The 18,726-nt window shown below is 38.3% G+C and overlaps 1 protein-coding gene across 18 annotated transcripts in view; it reads right to left on the bottom strand.

The window, feature by feature from the left end:
• Positions 1 to 18,726, bottom strand: part of heph (polypyrimidine tract-binding protein 1 heph) — a 202,561-nt gene that overhangs the window by 69,469 nt on the left and 114,366 nt on the right. For 3 of the 18 annotated variants that reach the window (XM_068380153.1, XM_068380157.1, XM_068380163.1), the window contains exon 1: positions 11,167 to 11,532. The exons of 13 other annotated variants lie outside the window; for them this stretch is intronic. Coding sequence is in view for 1 of the 5 variants with exons in the window: in XM_068380162.1 (XP_068236263.1) it covers positions 12,450 to 12,452 (3 nt within the window). In the remaining 4 variants the exon portion in view is untranslated. Of the gene's footprint in view, positions 1 to 11,166; positions 11,533 to 12,449; positions 12,472 to 18,726 lie in introns of those variants that run through there. 2 more of the 18 variants (XM_068380162.1, XM_068380155.1) reach the window with 2 other exon arrangements.

Here is an 18,726-nt window from a genome sequence, read left to right as displayed (position 1 = left end):
GTTTCACACGCATATTGTCGGAAGGGACACGCCACATATTCTAGCCTGAGGCGACTGGTTTTTCACTAGGTCCATCCTTCTCCCTGTGTAATTACCATTTATTCTTCAGGAATTATTGGATTGGCTTTGCCAGTATTGTGGATGAAAATTAAAGCGAAAATCATTCCTGCACATTACCAAGAAACGGAGGGCCCCTCTAAAAAGGTTAAGCTTCCACTTAACTAATTTTAGATTTACATTATTATACTATATCTACAATATCAAGCCTAGTGTTCTATTACAGAGAAAACTTAACGAAAACTATCACCTTTCTTTCCAATTTAAGGAAATTCATATAACTATAAGGGGAAAAATACGCTCCCAACAATAAATGAAAAACAACCAAAATCATAACTTGACAAAAATGGAACTTTGACCATAAAGTAAAATTTCAAGAACAAAAGTCTGCATTAAAAAACAAAAGAAGCTTCGGCCAGTTTAAATTAAATCCTTTATCAAAAGCGGTTAGAGAAAACAAAAGAAATTTAATAAGGGGAAAGGGGAAATGCAGGAGAGGGGACCCTTAAAAAACGGCCCCACTAGGTGTAGCCAAGCTGGAAAGGCGCCAACAACTTCCCCTTTACACCCTCCCCCCACCCACAACCCAGCCCATCCCCCTACGTCCACTCAGACACAACACGCCCCTTCCCGTCTCCCTAAAAATCACAGGGATCGTATTAAAAAGGAGGGATACGACAGTTCAGGACAGATGCGAATGTGAGGGATTGAATATAAAGTAGTAATTGTAGTACCAGTACTTCAAGTAAGGCTATAAATCCTACTTTTTTTTCAGTTCCTCTAAGCAAGTTAGAACCTTATGAATTAACCCTCCCGAGGAATTGAGGAAAACCTTACGTACCTTCGTACTTTTTGTTATGAATATCATAATTTAAGGGGCATTTACGGCAAATTTGGTCTTGTAGAATTCATAATCCTAAACATAAGTTCTCGGAAAAAAAAATAAAAAAAAGGGGGGGGGGGCATTAAAACACACGGGACTATAATGCACGCACTAGTGAATTACTTAAAACAAAGTTTGACGCTGGCCATTCATGAGCTAATCCTATCATGTGTTAATTTCAGAATTTGTTCAAGGAAATTTCACTAACGAAATAAGCGCAGAGTTGCAGGTTATTTCAGATAATACAGTATACAACATTCACCATGCACGAAATCCCCTACCACATTGTCCTGCAATCCCTTCACATCACCCTCCAAAAATCCGTAAGAAACCCTCTTGCAATAAATCCCTAGCACATCATCCTACAATAAATCTCCAACAAACCATCTTGTAATAAATCTCTATCACATCACACTGCAATAAATTGCTACCAAACCATCTTGCAAGAAATCCTTAACAAACACCTTTTATAAAAGTCAAGCCTTTTCCTCGCGCCTGGAAGAACATCCGCATACTTTCCCGAACCCAAAGCGACATCTCTTAAAATCGTTCAGTGTTGCAACTGGAATCCACCAACGACCTCCTTCCTATTATGTTGGGGTTCCAAGAAGAATGTGACACGCAATATGGTTACGCATAGCCTAGCGACATTCAGCCACTCTTCGCTCTCCTGCTTCAAATAAAAAAATATACCCTAAGAGCTTCTAGGTATTAACGGCCGTGTGGCATACATTTGCAAATAAAAGATCACACATGAAAGAGAGCGTCGGGGCAGCAAGAACAATTTTCAATCCCTTACCGATCTTCGCCCGGAGAGAGAGAGAGAGAGAGAGAGAGAGAGAGAGAGAGAGAGAGAGAGAGAGAGAGAGAGATTTAAGCATTGACAGGGACTTTATAGAATGTAAACCGCGCGTCAACATAATGCACTAGAAGGAAAGGTTTGAAATTTGAAGAAAAAAATAGCATTTGCTTGACGGCGTTATTGAATACTTCACTTTATATTGCCCTTTTAAAGATTTTCTCCAAATATTAAGCTTGCATTTAAAAAAATATATGTTCATACATATATATATATATATATATATATATACACACACACACACAATACAAGCGACAAGTTGAGAGCAGCCTATTATGATTGTAACTAAAATTGACAAAGAAAAAAAAAGTATTTTGATTTAAAAAATGTTACATTAATTTCACAATGAGTAAACCCTTTCAAATGATGAATCTAACTACCGGTCCAAAGAGGGGGTGGGGGTGGGAAAGGGAGGTCCACACCATTTGTCTGAACCAAAAGGGAAAGAGTGGCATCGGCGGAGGTGGAAAATTGCCTATTACTCGATGGCAACCATCTCTCTGAGGTTCAGCCGCCCAGGGGTAATTCAATATAGAACCCCCAAAAGCCACTACCAAATCCCCCCCTCTCCCCCCTTACCAGCCATTCCATTACCACTGGTGCCACTACAACTGGCCAGTGTCCACAAGCCCTTACTTCATTATGGGCGTATATAATACATCTATGGATTATATATATATATATATATATATATATATATATATATATATATATTCATACTTTTTTTCCCTGTAGTTCTTCTACACCTGAGCATCACGTTCCCCTGCGATTCTTACGCTTATATATATATATATATATATATATATATATATATATATATATATATATATATATATATATATATATATATACATACATATATATATATATATATACGCTATATATATATATATATATATATATATATACATATATATATATATATATATATATATATATATATATATATATATATATATATATATATATATATATATATAGTCACACATACATACACACAGTATGCAGGGGAGAAAGGTAAAACATCCTGATCGATAAAACCAGAATGAGACTCCCAGAATACTAATACATTTTCAATACTTTCCCTTTCAAGGTGTTTGCTATCTTCGCCGGATCCTTGGACTATGCAGGAGCGGTGACGAATGTTCTCCTATAATTTGGTAAAATGTTCCTAGTTTAAACATATGATCACCTGCAACATTCCTTGTAAAATGTTATTTTTCATGGATACTAACTTCACTAAAATCCACACTATATTCTATTGAAAAGGCAATTTATAAATCAATTACCTATGATGAGAACCACCTAAATATTTTAAATACCAACAAAGAACTTTCAAAAGTACTTGTACAATTTTAGTCAACCATAAAACAAATTTCAACCCGAAGCTTCATTTTATCAATACAGAAAATGCATTCTTCCAATAAACTTTATTCCCGATTAACGATGATTATTATTGAAAATATCGCTTTGAATTCATACACATACTTGTATCTGATGGCCGGGAGTCTGTTCGTAGTCAACAGCCTCAGTAAGCCTACCATACCATTAGGCCACATGGAAAGTAATTACCCCAACAGCTGTAACGTGACAGCCATGGTTGCCATAACACAATTCTCAAGCGAAGACTGTTGCAATACCTGAAGGACTATGGCATCCTCAACTCAAAACAAAGTTTAGTAACCCAAATTAAAATTAAGAGTATGTTTTCCGAACTGAAATTTTCGCTTGTAGAACATCTTACAGGAGTGTGGTAGCCCAGTGTAAACGTCCCTGCCTAATAATGCTCAGCAGGAATGTGGTTTGATACTCTCAAGCTCAATAGTTCCTTTGCCTTAGGTCCACGTGCTGTTCAAGGTCGATAGTTTCCTTGCCTATAGGTCCACCACGTGCTGTTATCAGTAACAACTGCCTGGACCTTCCCGACTCACCTTATGTGGATAGGGGTCTTCGCCGATAATCGTATGCACACATGACCAGTCTATGGGGCATTGTCCCTTGCCATTGTCATTCATGAGCAACCTTTAAATATGCAGGCAGTTCCCAAGCTAGGATAAAACTTGCCAAGAGCTCGGCTTTTGCCTTACTATGCAGAACAGTGTTACCCAATATCACATTAGCGTTATTAAACAAGACAAGATCATAGGGCAATCTGAAGCTCAAAACCTATTCCTGTCAAGATGCTGTATCATGGTGATTAATCCACTATTCTATATCTAAAACGTGGCTTCGTCTCTGAAGAGGCATTTTCAGCCGGATAACATGCTATTCATATTTTAATGGTTGCTAAACTGAAATTCGCGTTTTACAATCCTTAACCAAAGTGAGGTGAAAAGACTAACATATACAAAATCCATCAACAGGTGACATCAATAATGGATTAATTTATGAATCAACAATAGAAATCCTAAAGTAAAATGACAATGGCATTGCATAACACCACAAAGGGCGATTTCAATAACGAAATTATGTAAACCCACCGACTTATATTCGACCCAAATGTCCTTAGGTAAAGGTATAGTGGGGATTCACAAATGGCAATGCAGAAGACTAAGTGGGTACCAAGGAAGGACGGCCGACTGCCTCCTTCCAACCACAACTACTCAAAACAAGTCGACAGCGAGATGGGTGTCAGGTAACATCAGAGGTAATAGGCGCGGCCGGAGCGGACTGGTGCAACTAAACGCAACACCCACACACTTGAAACCTGATCCTCCAGACACGCCCACGCCAATGGGTACCGACATGGCGTCGTCATCCTCCCCCTTAACCGCAAGGCCCTATAACAACCCCCTCCCTTCCCCACCCAACATGCTCAAAATACATCGACGGTTCTGAGGATCAGTCAACTATAACCAGAGTCGATTCCCCAAGTGTGAGGTCTCCCCTACACACTCGAGAGGCTTGATCGAAATGGGTCTCTCTCACGAAACCCCCCACCCCAACTCCAAAAGCAACAAGTGAGCATCGAAGGGGAAGATCGTTATCACACTTGTCCTCATTCATTGCTCTTAAGACTTCATAGAATAGATGAAAACGTGTTATATCATATTTCAAGGGTTTACCCTCTCTCTTCTGGGTATTATCATGACACTCCAAAGAGAACTAACAAGTCTCACTACTTTACTTCATTAACTGCCGTTATGAATTCATTTCATGTGGGAAAAACGCGGTAATTTATATTTCAAGGGTTGTCCTTTCTATTGCAGTTATTACCATAACTCACACATGAGAACAAGCACATCACAAACGCCCAGACGCACAAAATCCGCCCCCTCCCTAGTAACAAGGCTATGAAACGCCCGTCCAAAAACAAAAATTACTAAGCCTACCTAGCAAACCATTCCAATAACTCGAAAGCTTGTTCCCTCCAGCTAGGTTACAATCCGACAGTAAATCCCTCTGAAGAGAGAGAGAGAGAGAGAGAGAGAGAGAGAGAGAGAGAGAGAGAGAGAGAGAGAGAGAGAGAGAGAGAGAGAGTTGGCAAGAAAAACCTGGGTGTGGCACACACATGGCCCTCCCGGGGTCCCTAAACCCAGGTGCTAAAGGTGGCACTTTCACGGATACTACAGAACGTGATATATACGCCATAGTTCGATGTGTTTGGCATATCCCGGGACCCGTTTCCCCTCAATCCAAAATAGATCCACGCTAATACTTGACTGTGGATGGTGGCACCCGTTCAAATGGCAGTAATGGGTTACAAAAGCTTTAAAAGAATTGAATACAATTGAGAAAACGTGTTACGATGAAAGCCTTTCAATCAAATTACTTCAACGCTACTAACAACACTAACCGCATAGGTTGCAATTTCGATGTTTAAGTTCCGACCATTCACAAGTACACACACATACATATATATACATATATATACACATATATGTATATATAATATATATATATATATATATGCACATATATATATACATATATATATACACACACATATATATACATATATATATATATACACACACACACACATATATATACACACACACACACATATATATACACACACATATATATATATACACACACACACACATATATATATATATATATATATATATATATATATATATATATATATATAGAGCATTTCAAGGTAAACAAATACGGGTGTGTGTTGGTTCGTCACCAAATCTTTCTTGCTGAATAGCATTAATAGCCTACCCTCACTTGTGTTACTATTCATGGTTAGGACAAAACTTATCATCAAAAAGCACTTCTCATTTGGTATGCCACTTGAAGGAGTTTTGATACTGAAAGTATAAAATATAGATATATTATATATATAAATATATAGATATATTATATATATAAATATATAGATATATTATATATATAAATATATAGATATATTATATATATAAATATATAGATATATTATATATATAAATATATAGATATGTTATATATATAAATATATAGATATGTTATATATATAAATATAGATATATTATATATATAAATATAGATATATTATATATATATATATATATATATATATATATATATATATATATATATATTAATATTAATGTTAAATCTATTGCAGGACGACTGAATTCATGAATGAAGTTTAGCCTGTTTTCATCACAAAGCAAGCCAATTGTGAACTAGTGATACTGGGAAACTGTCTGATCGCTCAAGGCAAACCTTACATATGCCCATATGTATAATATTTACTACAAAAGTTACTAGACTGGGTCCTTAGTGTTAAAAAAAAAGCAACCTCCAACTTATCATAATGATTCAAGTTTGTGAGAAAGTTCCCGGACCAGAAATAAGAAAAGAGGACGCCAGTGCCGTCGCCGCTTTCAGCAGGTTATTCACCACCATGGAGTGTTACAGTGCGTCATTTCCGCCATGACCTTGGGGTCTCTCTCTCTCTTCTCTCTGGCTACACCACTTCCTCCTATCAACACCAGCCATTTCCACAACCACAAACATCATCTAGCACATACACATTCATTACGAATTCGCGCTCTGCGTACCTTCAATTTAGACAAGTCTATGAAAATTAATTTGCAGGTGAATGAAATCTATAAAAAAAAAAAAAATGCGGTGAATAAGATGTTTACTTGGAAAGTTGGAAATTAATAATAAAAATTTTGAAAGTACAAAATAAATAATTAGGAAGTCACGATTTAAAAAGAAAAAAAAAAGGATAAAATGAACAAAATCCTAACTCGGAAAGTCGCAAATTAATAAAAAACAAAATTGTAAGAATAGAAAATGCACAAAATCCTAACTAAGAAAGTCGCAAATTAATAAAAACAAAACAGAGTAGAAAACGCACAAAATCCTAAGTTAGAGTGTAGCAAATTAATAAAAACAAAATTGTAAGAGTATAAAATTAATAAAATGCTAAATTAGAAAGTCGCAAATTAATAAAAACAACATTTTGAGTAGATAATGAACAAAATCAAACCTTTAAAAACACAAAATGACCAAAAGTCTAACTTAGAAAGTCGCAAATTAATAAAATCCTCAAGTCTTGAATTACATGACTAAGCATTGTAATTCCTTATCTTCATGGGGGGACATGACTGGGGGCAGACTGACAAGATAGTACTGATAAGCAATCTGTCATCGTGTGAAGACAGGGAAATATTTGTCTACCTTTCTACAATAGTGCCAGGCAGTAGTATAGATCATTCAAATACTCTCGACTTCAAAATAACAGAATCTCATTCCTCAAATTTAATACTAACATTTAATGCCTTTTCCTGTCATGTGACGACTGTAAATATTACAAATTCCTGACATGCTTTTTGGTTGTGAAAAACAGATAACCACACTAAAATACCAGTGGTACTTTTTAAGAATATTAATTGTTTTGAGGAACAGTTTTCCAATTGGTCATTGACCCGACATTGCATGAAGTTCCTTCATTCAAATTCTTAAAAAAAAAAAAATTCTGATTAAAGCACACAAAATCAACCAACTAAATTCACCAAAAATCCCGTCTCCACGAAATACCAAAACCACGATGGTGAGAACATCAGCAGTATGGTGAATCGTACCCTCCATGCTAACCCCCCCCCCCTCCCCCTTAAACAATCAACAGGAAGACTCCCTCCCCCTCGAGACGCGGAAACCAGAGGTAGAAGAGGGCAAAAGAACACATGGCAAGCAAACGAAGAGCAAGGGGGAGGGGGAGAGGAGAGAGGGAGGGAGGGAGGCGTCTAGAGATGGGAAGGAAAATAAACAAAACCCGCACACACAAGCTGCTACCGCCAACAGATGCTATTCCAAGTAATAACGGTCGCAGCAAACCTTTTCGTCAAACCACCACCATAAGGGTATAGGTAGGCTGCCTGTTATTATCATCATTAATTTCAAAGCTACAACCCTAGTTGGAAATGCAGAATGCTGTAAGCCCAGGGGCCGCAAAAGGGAAAATAGCCCAGTGAGGAAAGGAAACAGGGAAAAATAAAACATTTTAAGGACAGTAACATTAAAATAAACAATTCCTATATAAACTATAAATACTTTTAACAAAATAAAGAGGAAGAGAAATTAGATACAATAGTGTGCCCGAGTATACCCTCAAGCAAGAGAACTCTAACCCAAAACAGTGGAAGACAATGGTACAGAGGCTATGGTACTACCTAAGCTACAACCCTAGTTGGAAATGCAAATGCTATAAGCCCAGGGGACCCAAAAGGGAAAATAGCCCAGTGAGGAAAGGAAACAGGGAAAAATAAAATATTTTAAGGACAGTAACATTAAAATAAACAATTCCTATATAAACTATAAATACTTTCAACAAAATAAAGAGGAAGAGAAATTAGATACAATAGTGTGCCCGAGTGTTCCCTCAAGTAAGAGAACTCTAACCCAAAACAGTGGAAGACCATGGTACAGAGGCTATGGCACTAACCAAGACGAGAACAATGGTTTGATTTTGTTGTGTCCTCCTGGAATGGGTGCTTATCATAGCCAAAGTCTCTTCTACCCTTACCAAAAGGAAAGTAGCGTAACTGAGCATTTGTAGGGCAGTAGTTAACCCATTGGGTAAAGAAGAATTGTTTGGTAATCTCAAGTGTTGCCAGGTGTATGAGGACAGATGCAAATCTTTAATAAATAGGCCAGACTATTCGGTGTATGAGGACAGATGAGAATCTTTAATGAATAGGCCAGACTATTCGGAGTATGTGTAAATACTAACATTAACCTTGCTATTGTTAGCATAAGATTTAGGCCATAATGAACAAGTATATACCATGCACTTCATCAATTCATTAAAATGCCACTTACTGTAAAGACTTGTTTATATATAAAATTGTGTGCACGATACAATTAAAAACGCACTCTCTCATAACCTCAGAGATTATTTAACAAAGCTGCCTCTACGTATCCCACTATTCTTAGATGATCATTTAACTGTAGAAGAAAAACCAGCAAATCCAAGAAATACTTTCATTGGTTTCTTGCCACCATTCTGAGACATGCTGAGGGGTACATCCGGAGCGGAAACGGGCTTGCGCGCTCTCAAAACCATGAGTCAGTACACTGAGCACTGCGACTCATACACCCGTATCGTTTCACAAGACCCTATTAACCAGAATGGATTAACACAAGGTGAAACTATTACGCATATACCTAGCGTACACTACCAATTGGGTTCCCAGGTCAAGTGGGGTCCAAATAGGTAATTTCAAATTGCTGCGAACGCAGATTAGTTTAGTATTCCGCCGCTAAGGCGTTGTTGAATTGATCAAAACGTCATCTACAGGGATTTCTAGGAACTATAGGAGCAAGAAACTGCGTGGCGGAGTACAGAGCTCGCTCGACTTGAAAATTACACAAATTTTACGGTTTCCAAAAACATTGCATATTGATCTGGTAAATACTTACCCGGGCTATTTAGAATATTCTTAAGTGTTTATACCATAAAAGTTTCCGACGAAGTTAAAAATAAGGTGGCCATTATCATACATACAGGTGGCCGCTTTCATACATACATTACATCCCAACTATACTATAATTTTGTTTACAAAATTACAATATGTTTTCTTCAAGTTCTTTTTCACTGATAATTAAAAAATTTGAGCACATCTCCATTTTTTTTCACCTGAAAATCAATTCTGTATATAAGAGGAAAATAAATATTCAAATAATGTTATAAATTGTCATCATTATTGGAAAACTTACGCCACGCTGCCTTTAAGAAAATTTAGAGTATTGCAGAATAATTCGAAAGAATGAAACGGAGATGTACAGAGGATTTTGAAATAAAAGTATTGGCGTAATTAATGACCAGAGGGGGGGGGGTTGAAATAGTAGTAATGGCGTAAATGAAAAGATGAAACGAAAGGGCATAGTTTGAAAATAACAATATAGCAAAATATGAAAAGTTGGGTGAGATTGGTCTAATAACTCGACAATTATACAGAAAGTTGATAAAAGAAAACCACGTGAATCACATTTCTAAAATTTTTCGATAGGGAATAAGGTTTCACAGCAGTTAAAATTATTGACGAAGGTTTTAAGAGTACCGCTCATTATAACCTTCATATTTAGGATTGCGTTAAAAACGATTTGGATAACAATACTTATTGGTTATATATATATTTACGTTCAAGTTATATAACTTCGGTTTGGGAAACCATGTTTGATTGTAACAAAGCACTGAATCACGACACCACGAACTAGTGACGCATAGCTGGCAAATAAAATGGAATTTTTACTACCTTCCAGAACACTACTTTAGGCTTATTTTCCCAACACTACACTCAACTAAAAACATTAAATTTACAACTATTACAGAACTATATGAAATTAATACATCTTTGACCGACATTGCTGAGATGCGAGAGATGATTCATTTAAAGGTATTTCCGGTACTGGAAACGCGGTCTTGGAAAAGTAACTTTTACTGGAAACATGGCTGGCTTCCCTTGGCCCCACCCTAAGCCCAAAAATCCGCTCTCCGGTGATAGCCAAACCCTAGCGGCGGAGAACAACACTTAGAATAAACACATCGTTTACAAGGCCAAGAACTTGAATCTTCTAAAAATTACATAGAATAATATAACACTTCCATTTAAGTCACTTTCATCACTAGTGAACTGTCAAACGTACGGGGGTAATCTAGTTAAAGTCCAGCGAGGTTATGAACGCGGAGAACGAATCACGTGGAACCACGAGGCTTGCACCAGACCACAGTACCGGCAAGCGAGAGTTGAGTCCACCAGGCTTCGTTTATGTGGAACTGGGATCTTCCCATGAATAATAGTTCTTATCCAAGCAGCGGAGGCAGGCACAAAATTATACAAATAAAAATAAAGGGAATAAGAGAGAACTAAAAATTACGCTCGCATGCATTTTAAGTGTAGGAGAAACTCATACATACCACCCAGTAGTGTACTCAAGAGAGTAGATATAAGGAAAAGATGATGAAAAAGCTTCAATAGGGAGGTTGGAAGATGAAGGCTGATTCCCGCCAAACGCCACAACAGTCTGCTTCTCTTTCTTTCTCTCTCACAGGGGCGCGCGGGTACACCGGTTAGTAACAGAATAACAAAGCCTAACAGAAATAGTACTTTGATTCACAACCACACTTTGGGGCACTCGTCGAAGAGAGAGATATATGGACACTCCTAATAGTGATACACACACGATGGAGAGTAGCAGCAGCGTTGGAAGGGAGAAGAATATTTAGAGAGAAGGCTTGTGTGAAGAGCAGCGTGGCGTGTCGCCGTGTAGAGTAAGGTGAGGGAGGCAAGCCAAGCTGCCGTGCTGCTGGTGGTGGAGCAGGAGGGTGAGGGAGGATGACAAGGAGGGGGCAGCAGCCGCACACAAACATACACACACACCCAGGACGCTGCTGCTACACACACACACTCTAGTATATTTACCTTTACAAGTTCCCCGCGAGATCATCGTGTTCCAAAACACGTTGAATCATTGACTAAGTTTCCCGCCCAATACTTCAGATAAAAGTTACTCTAGTAAACATTACTTTGTGGTATTGAAATGGCAAATACCTCGGAGGTATTACCTACATGGCACCTCTCCAGATTAGTCTGGGGGAAGACTTCGTGCTACCAAGGTCAGGGGAGGGAGGGAGAGGAGGGGAAGGAACAGTTCAAAAGGAAGGGGGAGGGGAGGAAGATGAGAGGACAGGCAAAGGTGGAGGAGGGGGAAATAGCCTAAGCGTCGACTTCATCAAACTTACGGCCACTCACCTTCCTTTCTGTTGGTCATGCAAGGAAGGTTTCTGCGTCTAAAGCTATCACAAAGGCCCCTCTAAAATTGCAATTGAAATCCAATAGGAGCCTATAACAACTTATACCTAATACTTCAAAATATACGCCAATGGTATGTCCTATTTGCCAACAGTTTGTACACACACAGGTCAAAGAATTTCCTAATACTTGACCATTAACCTGCGTAGAATATCGTAGTACACCCCCCCCACAAAAAAAAAAAAAACCACACGCCTTACATACAGGCAATAACCCACAAGAAAAACTTACGCATTTTTAGATAATTACTTAAAATGTGAAACTTGTATTTGTAACGTTAGGATTTGTTAGGAGCTTCAGTACAATAAACTTATAACAAAAATGTAAAAAATATGAACAATTAAAATTTAACCAATACATAATTTACCAATAAAGAGGAAAAATTTACCATTCGTGACTCATGAGTCTTCGTGGCGTTCCGACTTATTCCCACAAATCTCTTCTTCCCATCACCAAATGGCTATGAGTCATCAATGGGTTCCTCCCCCTTCAAAAACAACGCCTTTACTCAGCGTACCAACACTACAGAGAGAAATTAGCTATGGGGCGATTTTGTAAATATCACCACGCGGTACACAACCCTTTGACTGGTCAATACAACAACGGCCGATCACGCATTCCAATCCATGTGCCAAACCCGCTTTTCTCTCTCTCTCTCTCTCTCTCTCTCTCTCTCTCTCTCTCTCTCTCTCTCTCTCTCTCTCTCGGCAACAAGCGAACCAAACCTAACCAAGAATGGAGGTTGGGGAACGCCATCTCTTGAACCAAGTTTGCCACGGTAACACCCCCCCCCCCCGCGGGGGAATAGAGGGAGGGAACACGGAAAGGGGCAACACGAGGTGCTTGGAATTCAAACCTTCCAACCACCCCAACCCCCCTTGTAATGGTATTGTTTTTTCTCTCTCTCTCTCTCTCTCTCTCTCTCTCTCTCTCTCTCTCTCTCTCTCTCTCTCTCGAACAATGTTGCTAATTAGGAAAACCAAACCTTAATTGGTCATAAATATTCAGGAAAATGGAAAAGAAACCATCAAATCAAACCCTGATTCAGGAAAATATTTGGGAAACCAAACCAAAATCACAGCCATAAATATTCAGGAAAATAAAAATTAATAAACAACTCAACCGTTTTCATTGCCATGAATATTCAGGAATAGGGAAAATAAATTAGGATACCAAACCCTTATCATACCACTGCCATGAATATTCAGGAAAATAATTAGAAAACCAGATCATAACCACTGCCATAATTATTCCAGAAAATGGAAAATGCTAGAATATTTATTGACTAACATTGCACGAATGGTCTTACTATAAAATCCAGCCCACAAAAGGTTTTAATAACTATATGGGTTTTTCACTGAATCGTGGGATATGCGGATAAACAAAGTTTTATTCCCTTTCCCTGACTAACCTTTAAAATTGCAGATTATTGACTTAACGACATTAACAATTCCATTCATATAGCACGTCTGCGTGCGCACTTTTAATTAGATAAAACTGCAGCGAAACTGTTCTAATGGTCTGGAGAGATAATTGAAAGATGGAAAAAAAACTAAGAACACGCAATACTAAGAGTTACGTCATAAGAGACAATGTTCCTTTTATTCTGGACACAATATAACCAGATGTGACAAAACCTCCCTCTTACTCACACGAGTTACTATACTGTAGTATAGCTATAACATTACCGTTGGTATACAACCATTAATAGAAATCAGAAGTCAGGCACATGTACCAATTTACACTAAATTAAAACAAAAATTATGCTAATACATCAACAGTAACTGCGACGATGAAAACAAAATAATGTGAGCATATAATGGATATAATCAATAACAATTTTAATAATAAGTAATGTAAAATAATATAAACGTAAATACTATTATTATTATTAATATTATTCCATTTTCTTTCATCCTAGGGCAAAACACGCTTTTCCCTCATAGAAGTTCAAGGTTAATTACCCGTCTGGGTGCTTTCAATAAAGTTCATTGTCATAATGCCACAATACAGGATACATGATGCTCGTGTAGCACATTTAAACTGTACAAAATAATCAATCACATTATAAACTACCAACCCCCTTCCAACTTGGTTGATACATCTGCATCTATTGACCAAACTCTATAAAATCTTCACCTTCTATTCAGGTTCTTAAACCTGCACTTTCCTACAAAGCATCTATAATATGCCTCTTCCAATCCAGCTGTATAAAATTCCCACCTTCCCATCCATTTCCATAAGATTTTGCATTTTCCAATCGACAAAAAATTGCCACTACTGCTCAAGCTCTCTACCCGCACCTCCCAATCAAGCTGTCTAGAAGTTGCACCTTCCAATCAAGCTCCATTATTGCTCAACCATTCCAGCTCTCTAACCATCACTCACCAATCAAGCTGTATAGAAGTTGCACCTACAAATCAAGCTGTCTTGAAGTTGCACCTACAAATCCCGCTATATAATTGCCCTATCATTCAAGCTTTTTAACCGGCACCTATCAATCAAGCTGTCTAGAAGTTGCACCTTCCAATCAAGGTCTATAATTTCCCTACCATTCCAGCTCTCTAACCAACACCTAACAATTAAGCTGTCTAGAAGTTGCATCTACCAATCAAGCGGTCTAGAAGTTGCACCTACAAACCCAGCTCTATAACTGCCCTACCATTCAAGCTTTTTAACCGGACCCTACCTATTAAGCTGTCTAGAAGTTGGGCCTTCCTATCAAGGTCTATAATTTCCCTACCATTCTAGCTCTCAAACCATCAGCCAACAATTAACCTGTCTAGAAGTTGCACCTACCAACCAAGCTGTCTAGAAGTTACATCTACCAATCAAGCGGTCTTGAAGTTGCACCTACAAATCAAGCTCTATGATTGACTTACCATTCAAGCTTTTTAACCAGCACCTACCAATTAAGCTGCCTAGAAGTTGCACCTTCCAGTCATGCTCTATAATCACTATCGTTCAAGCTCTCTAACCAGCACCTACCAATCAAGCTGACTAGAAGTTGCACATTCCAATCAAGCTCTGTAATTGTCCCTACTACCATTCAAGCTGTGTAGAAGTTGCACCTCCAAATCAAGCTTTTAAGTGGTCTACTGTTCAAGCTTTCTAACCAGCACCTACCTATCAAGCTGCATTGAAGTTGCACCTTCCAATCAAGCTTTATAATTCCCCAACCGTTTATCAAGCAATCTAACCCGCACCTACCAATCAAGCTGCATTGAAGTTGCATCTTTCAATCAAGCTCTATAATTCCCCTACCGTTCATCAAGGTCTCTAACCCGCACCTTCCAACCAAGCTCTATAATTCCCCAACCGTTCATCAAGGTCTCTAAACCGCACCTTCCAACCAAGCTCTATAATTCCCCAACCGTTCAAGGTCTCTAGCCCGCACCTTCCAACCAAGCTCTATAATTCCCCAACCGTTCATCAAGGTCTCTAGCCCGCACCTTCCAACCAAGCTCTATAATTCCCCAACCGTTCATCAAGGTCTCTAGCCCGCACCTTCCAACCAAGCTCTATAATTCCCCAACCGTTCATCAAGGTCTCTAAACCGCACCTTCCAACCAAGCTCTATAATTCCCCAACCGTTCATCAAGGTCTCTAGCCCGCACCTTCCAACCAAGCTCTATAATTCCCCAACCGTTCATCAAGGTCTCTAGCCCGCACCTTCCAACCAAGCTCTATAATTCCCCAACCGTTCATCAAGGTCTCTAGCCCGCACCTTCCAACCAAGCTCTATAATTCCCCAACCGTTCATCAAGGTCTCTAGCCCGCACCTTCCAACCAAGCTCTATAATTCCCCAACCGTTCATCAAGGTCTCTAGCCCGCACCTTCCAACCAAGCTCTATAATTCCCCAACCGTTCATCAAGGTCTCTAAACCGCACCTTCCAACCAAGCTCTATAATTCCCCAACCGTTCATCAAGGTCTCTAAACCGCACCTTCCAACCAAGCTCTATAATTCCCCAACCGTTCATCAAGGTCTCTAGCCCGCACCTTCCAACCAAGCTCTATAATTCCCCAACCGTTCATCAAGGTCTCTAAACCGCACCTTCCAACCAAGCTCTATAATTCCCCAACCGTTCATCAAGGTCTCTAGCCCGCACCTTCCAACCAAGCTCTATAATTCCCCAACCGTTCATCAAGGTCTCTAGCCCGCACCTTCCAACCAAGCTCTATAATTCCCCAACCGTTCATCAAGGTCTCTAGCCCGCACCTTCCAACCAAGCTCTATAATTCCCCAACCGTTCATCAAGGTCTCTAGCCCGCACCTTCCAACCAAGCTCTATAATTCCCCAACCGTTCATCAAGGTCTCTAGCCCGCACCTTCCAACCAAGCTCTATAATTCCCCAACCGTTCATCAAGGTCTCTAGCCCGCACCTTCCAACCAAGCTCTATAATTCCCCAACCGTTCATCAAGGTCTCTTAACCCGCACCTAACAACCAAGCTCTATAATTACCACTACAGGTCAAGCTCTCTAACCTGCGCCTTCCAATCAAGGTGTGTAGAAGTTGCACCTTCCAATCAAGCTCTATAATTGCCTTACTGTTCAAGATCTCTAACCTTAACCTACCAGTCAAGCTGTATAGAAATTGCATCTTCCAATCAAGGTGTCTGGAAGTTGCACCTTCCAATCAAACTCTATAATTGCCTTAATGTTCACGCTCTCTTACCTTCACCTACCAGTCAAGCTGTATAGAGGTTGCGCATTCCAATCAAGCTCTAGGTATCGCTTCCAAAATCAACAGTTTTACTGTACACTGAACATACTTCTACCCGATCCTCTTGCGAAGAGTACACTCTGTCAAGCGGCACCGCCGTACACATAATCACTAATCTACGCGAGAGGATACCATGTTAACATTGCACACGCTGAAGCTTTTTAAATACAATTTAGATTCCATGTCATTAGAAGGCGATAAAAGTAGACCATATTCCTTAATTGGCAAAGAACTTCATATTTAAGTTTCATATTATAGTCTTTTGTTAATTCCTTTTCGACCATCAGTTAATATTGCCTCTTGACCAATTTATCGAATTCCTTGAAAAAATCCACCCTTTTGGCATATGCTAAAACATATGAAAGCTCTAACATCCCAATAAAATGAATATATAAAAGCATGGAATTATGCGAACTTGCAGTATGACCCCAATCTTGTTATTCAGTACTATAGCAATAACAAAGAACATTTATCAAATGATCCATCATAATCAGCTTAAACTCAGCCATCAAACAACCGAACCAGTGAACAGTAGGGGTAATGATGTAACTTGACAAAATGTCAGTATGAGAAAATTAAATTAAATACTACTACTTCAAAACACTAAGATATTCCTAGCAGGAAAAAAAAAACACTACCAGTCACCAAATAGGAAGAATAAATTCATATGTGAAAATAGTATCAACATAACATTCCAAATTTCAAGACGAGCAATGATGCATGTATACTGCATGTATGTATGTATGTATGTATGTATGTATGTATATATATATATATATATATATATATATATATATATATATATGTATGTATGTATGTATGTATGTATATATATATATATATATATATATATATATATATATATATATATATATATATATTGTGTGTGTGTGTGTGTGTTTATATATTCATTCGTAAAGTAACTCACAGATTACAGCCCTCCAACGAAGCAAAAAGTCAATCAATTACCTGAAAAGAGAAAAAAGGGAAATTAGTATAATAAAAATATAGACAACTTGAAGTTCAAGACTACAAATATGAATGGGTTAAATTATAATAAAAAATAAATAAATTGCTCATTGTACCTGCAATGATTTTTTAAGAAATAAGGACATCACCATTTAGATTTTAGCGTTGACTTCCTACATGTCCAGTTGGACAGTAAGTCCTGGCACACCTTAGTCTGATGAAGTAGACCTTGTCACAGTCTTACTTTGCAACCAGTTCTTGTGTTTAGCCCCTAGCACCACACCGTTTGGTTACTCGACGTGTAGTTAGGGTGTGGCAGGGTGGTGTGTCAGGAATTCCCGTGTCCAACTGTACAAGACTGTTATATGAACACACACATGAATGTACACTGTTGGCCGTTCTCCTATTAAAATGTTGAACAGCCCAGTAAAAATTACGTATATGCGATCCAAAACTTTTGTGACTTCTCCAATAACCAAGGATTACCCAATACGTATCCAAATTTTATTGCTGTATACTTTGAAATATTCTAAATAATAAATATTTCCTTGAGAGACACTTGATACAAAAATCTGAGAAAGCGTATTCAACTAACTCTGTAAGCTAATTAGGTCCAGTTTACATAGTCATATTCCATTAAATTCTGCAATACGCTAACTCTTGTTAGATTATATATTACACATAATACTAGTCAATAATTACTTTATATAAATTACATCACAAAACAGGAATAATAAAACTACAAAAGGCCTTGGGTGATTACTGACATTACCCGGTTTACATGATAACATTTCACTATACGTCGCATTATTGTAAGCATCTCCACTCTTATTTGTATAAAGAAGCTTGACATGCTGTATCATTGCTCGCAAAATCTCCAATTATAAATATATTTAAAGATTACCACGAAAACCATCAGCCCTCTCCCCAACAACATAATATTGAACCTTCCTAACAACCAACAACC

The sequence above is a fragment of the Palaemon carinicauda genome, chromosome 9 (assembly GCF_036898095.1).
Source record: "Palaemon carinicauda isolate YSFRI2023 chromosome 9, ASM3689809v2, whole genome shotgun sequence".
Classification (NCBI taxonomy): Eukaryota; Metazoa; Arthropoda; class Malacostraca; order Decapoda; family Palaemonidae; genus Palaemon; species Palaemon carinicauda.
The sequence above is the reverse complement of the archived record's forward strand: the minus strand, read 5'-3'. Positions and strand labels throughout refer to the sequence as shown.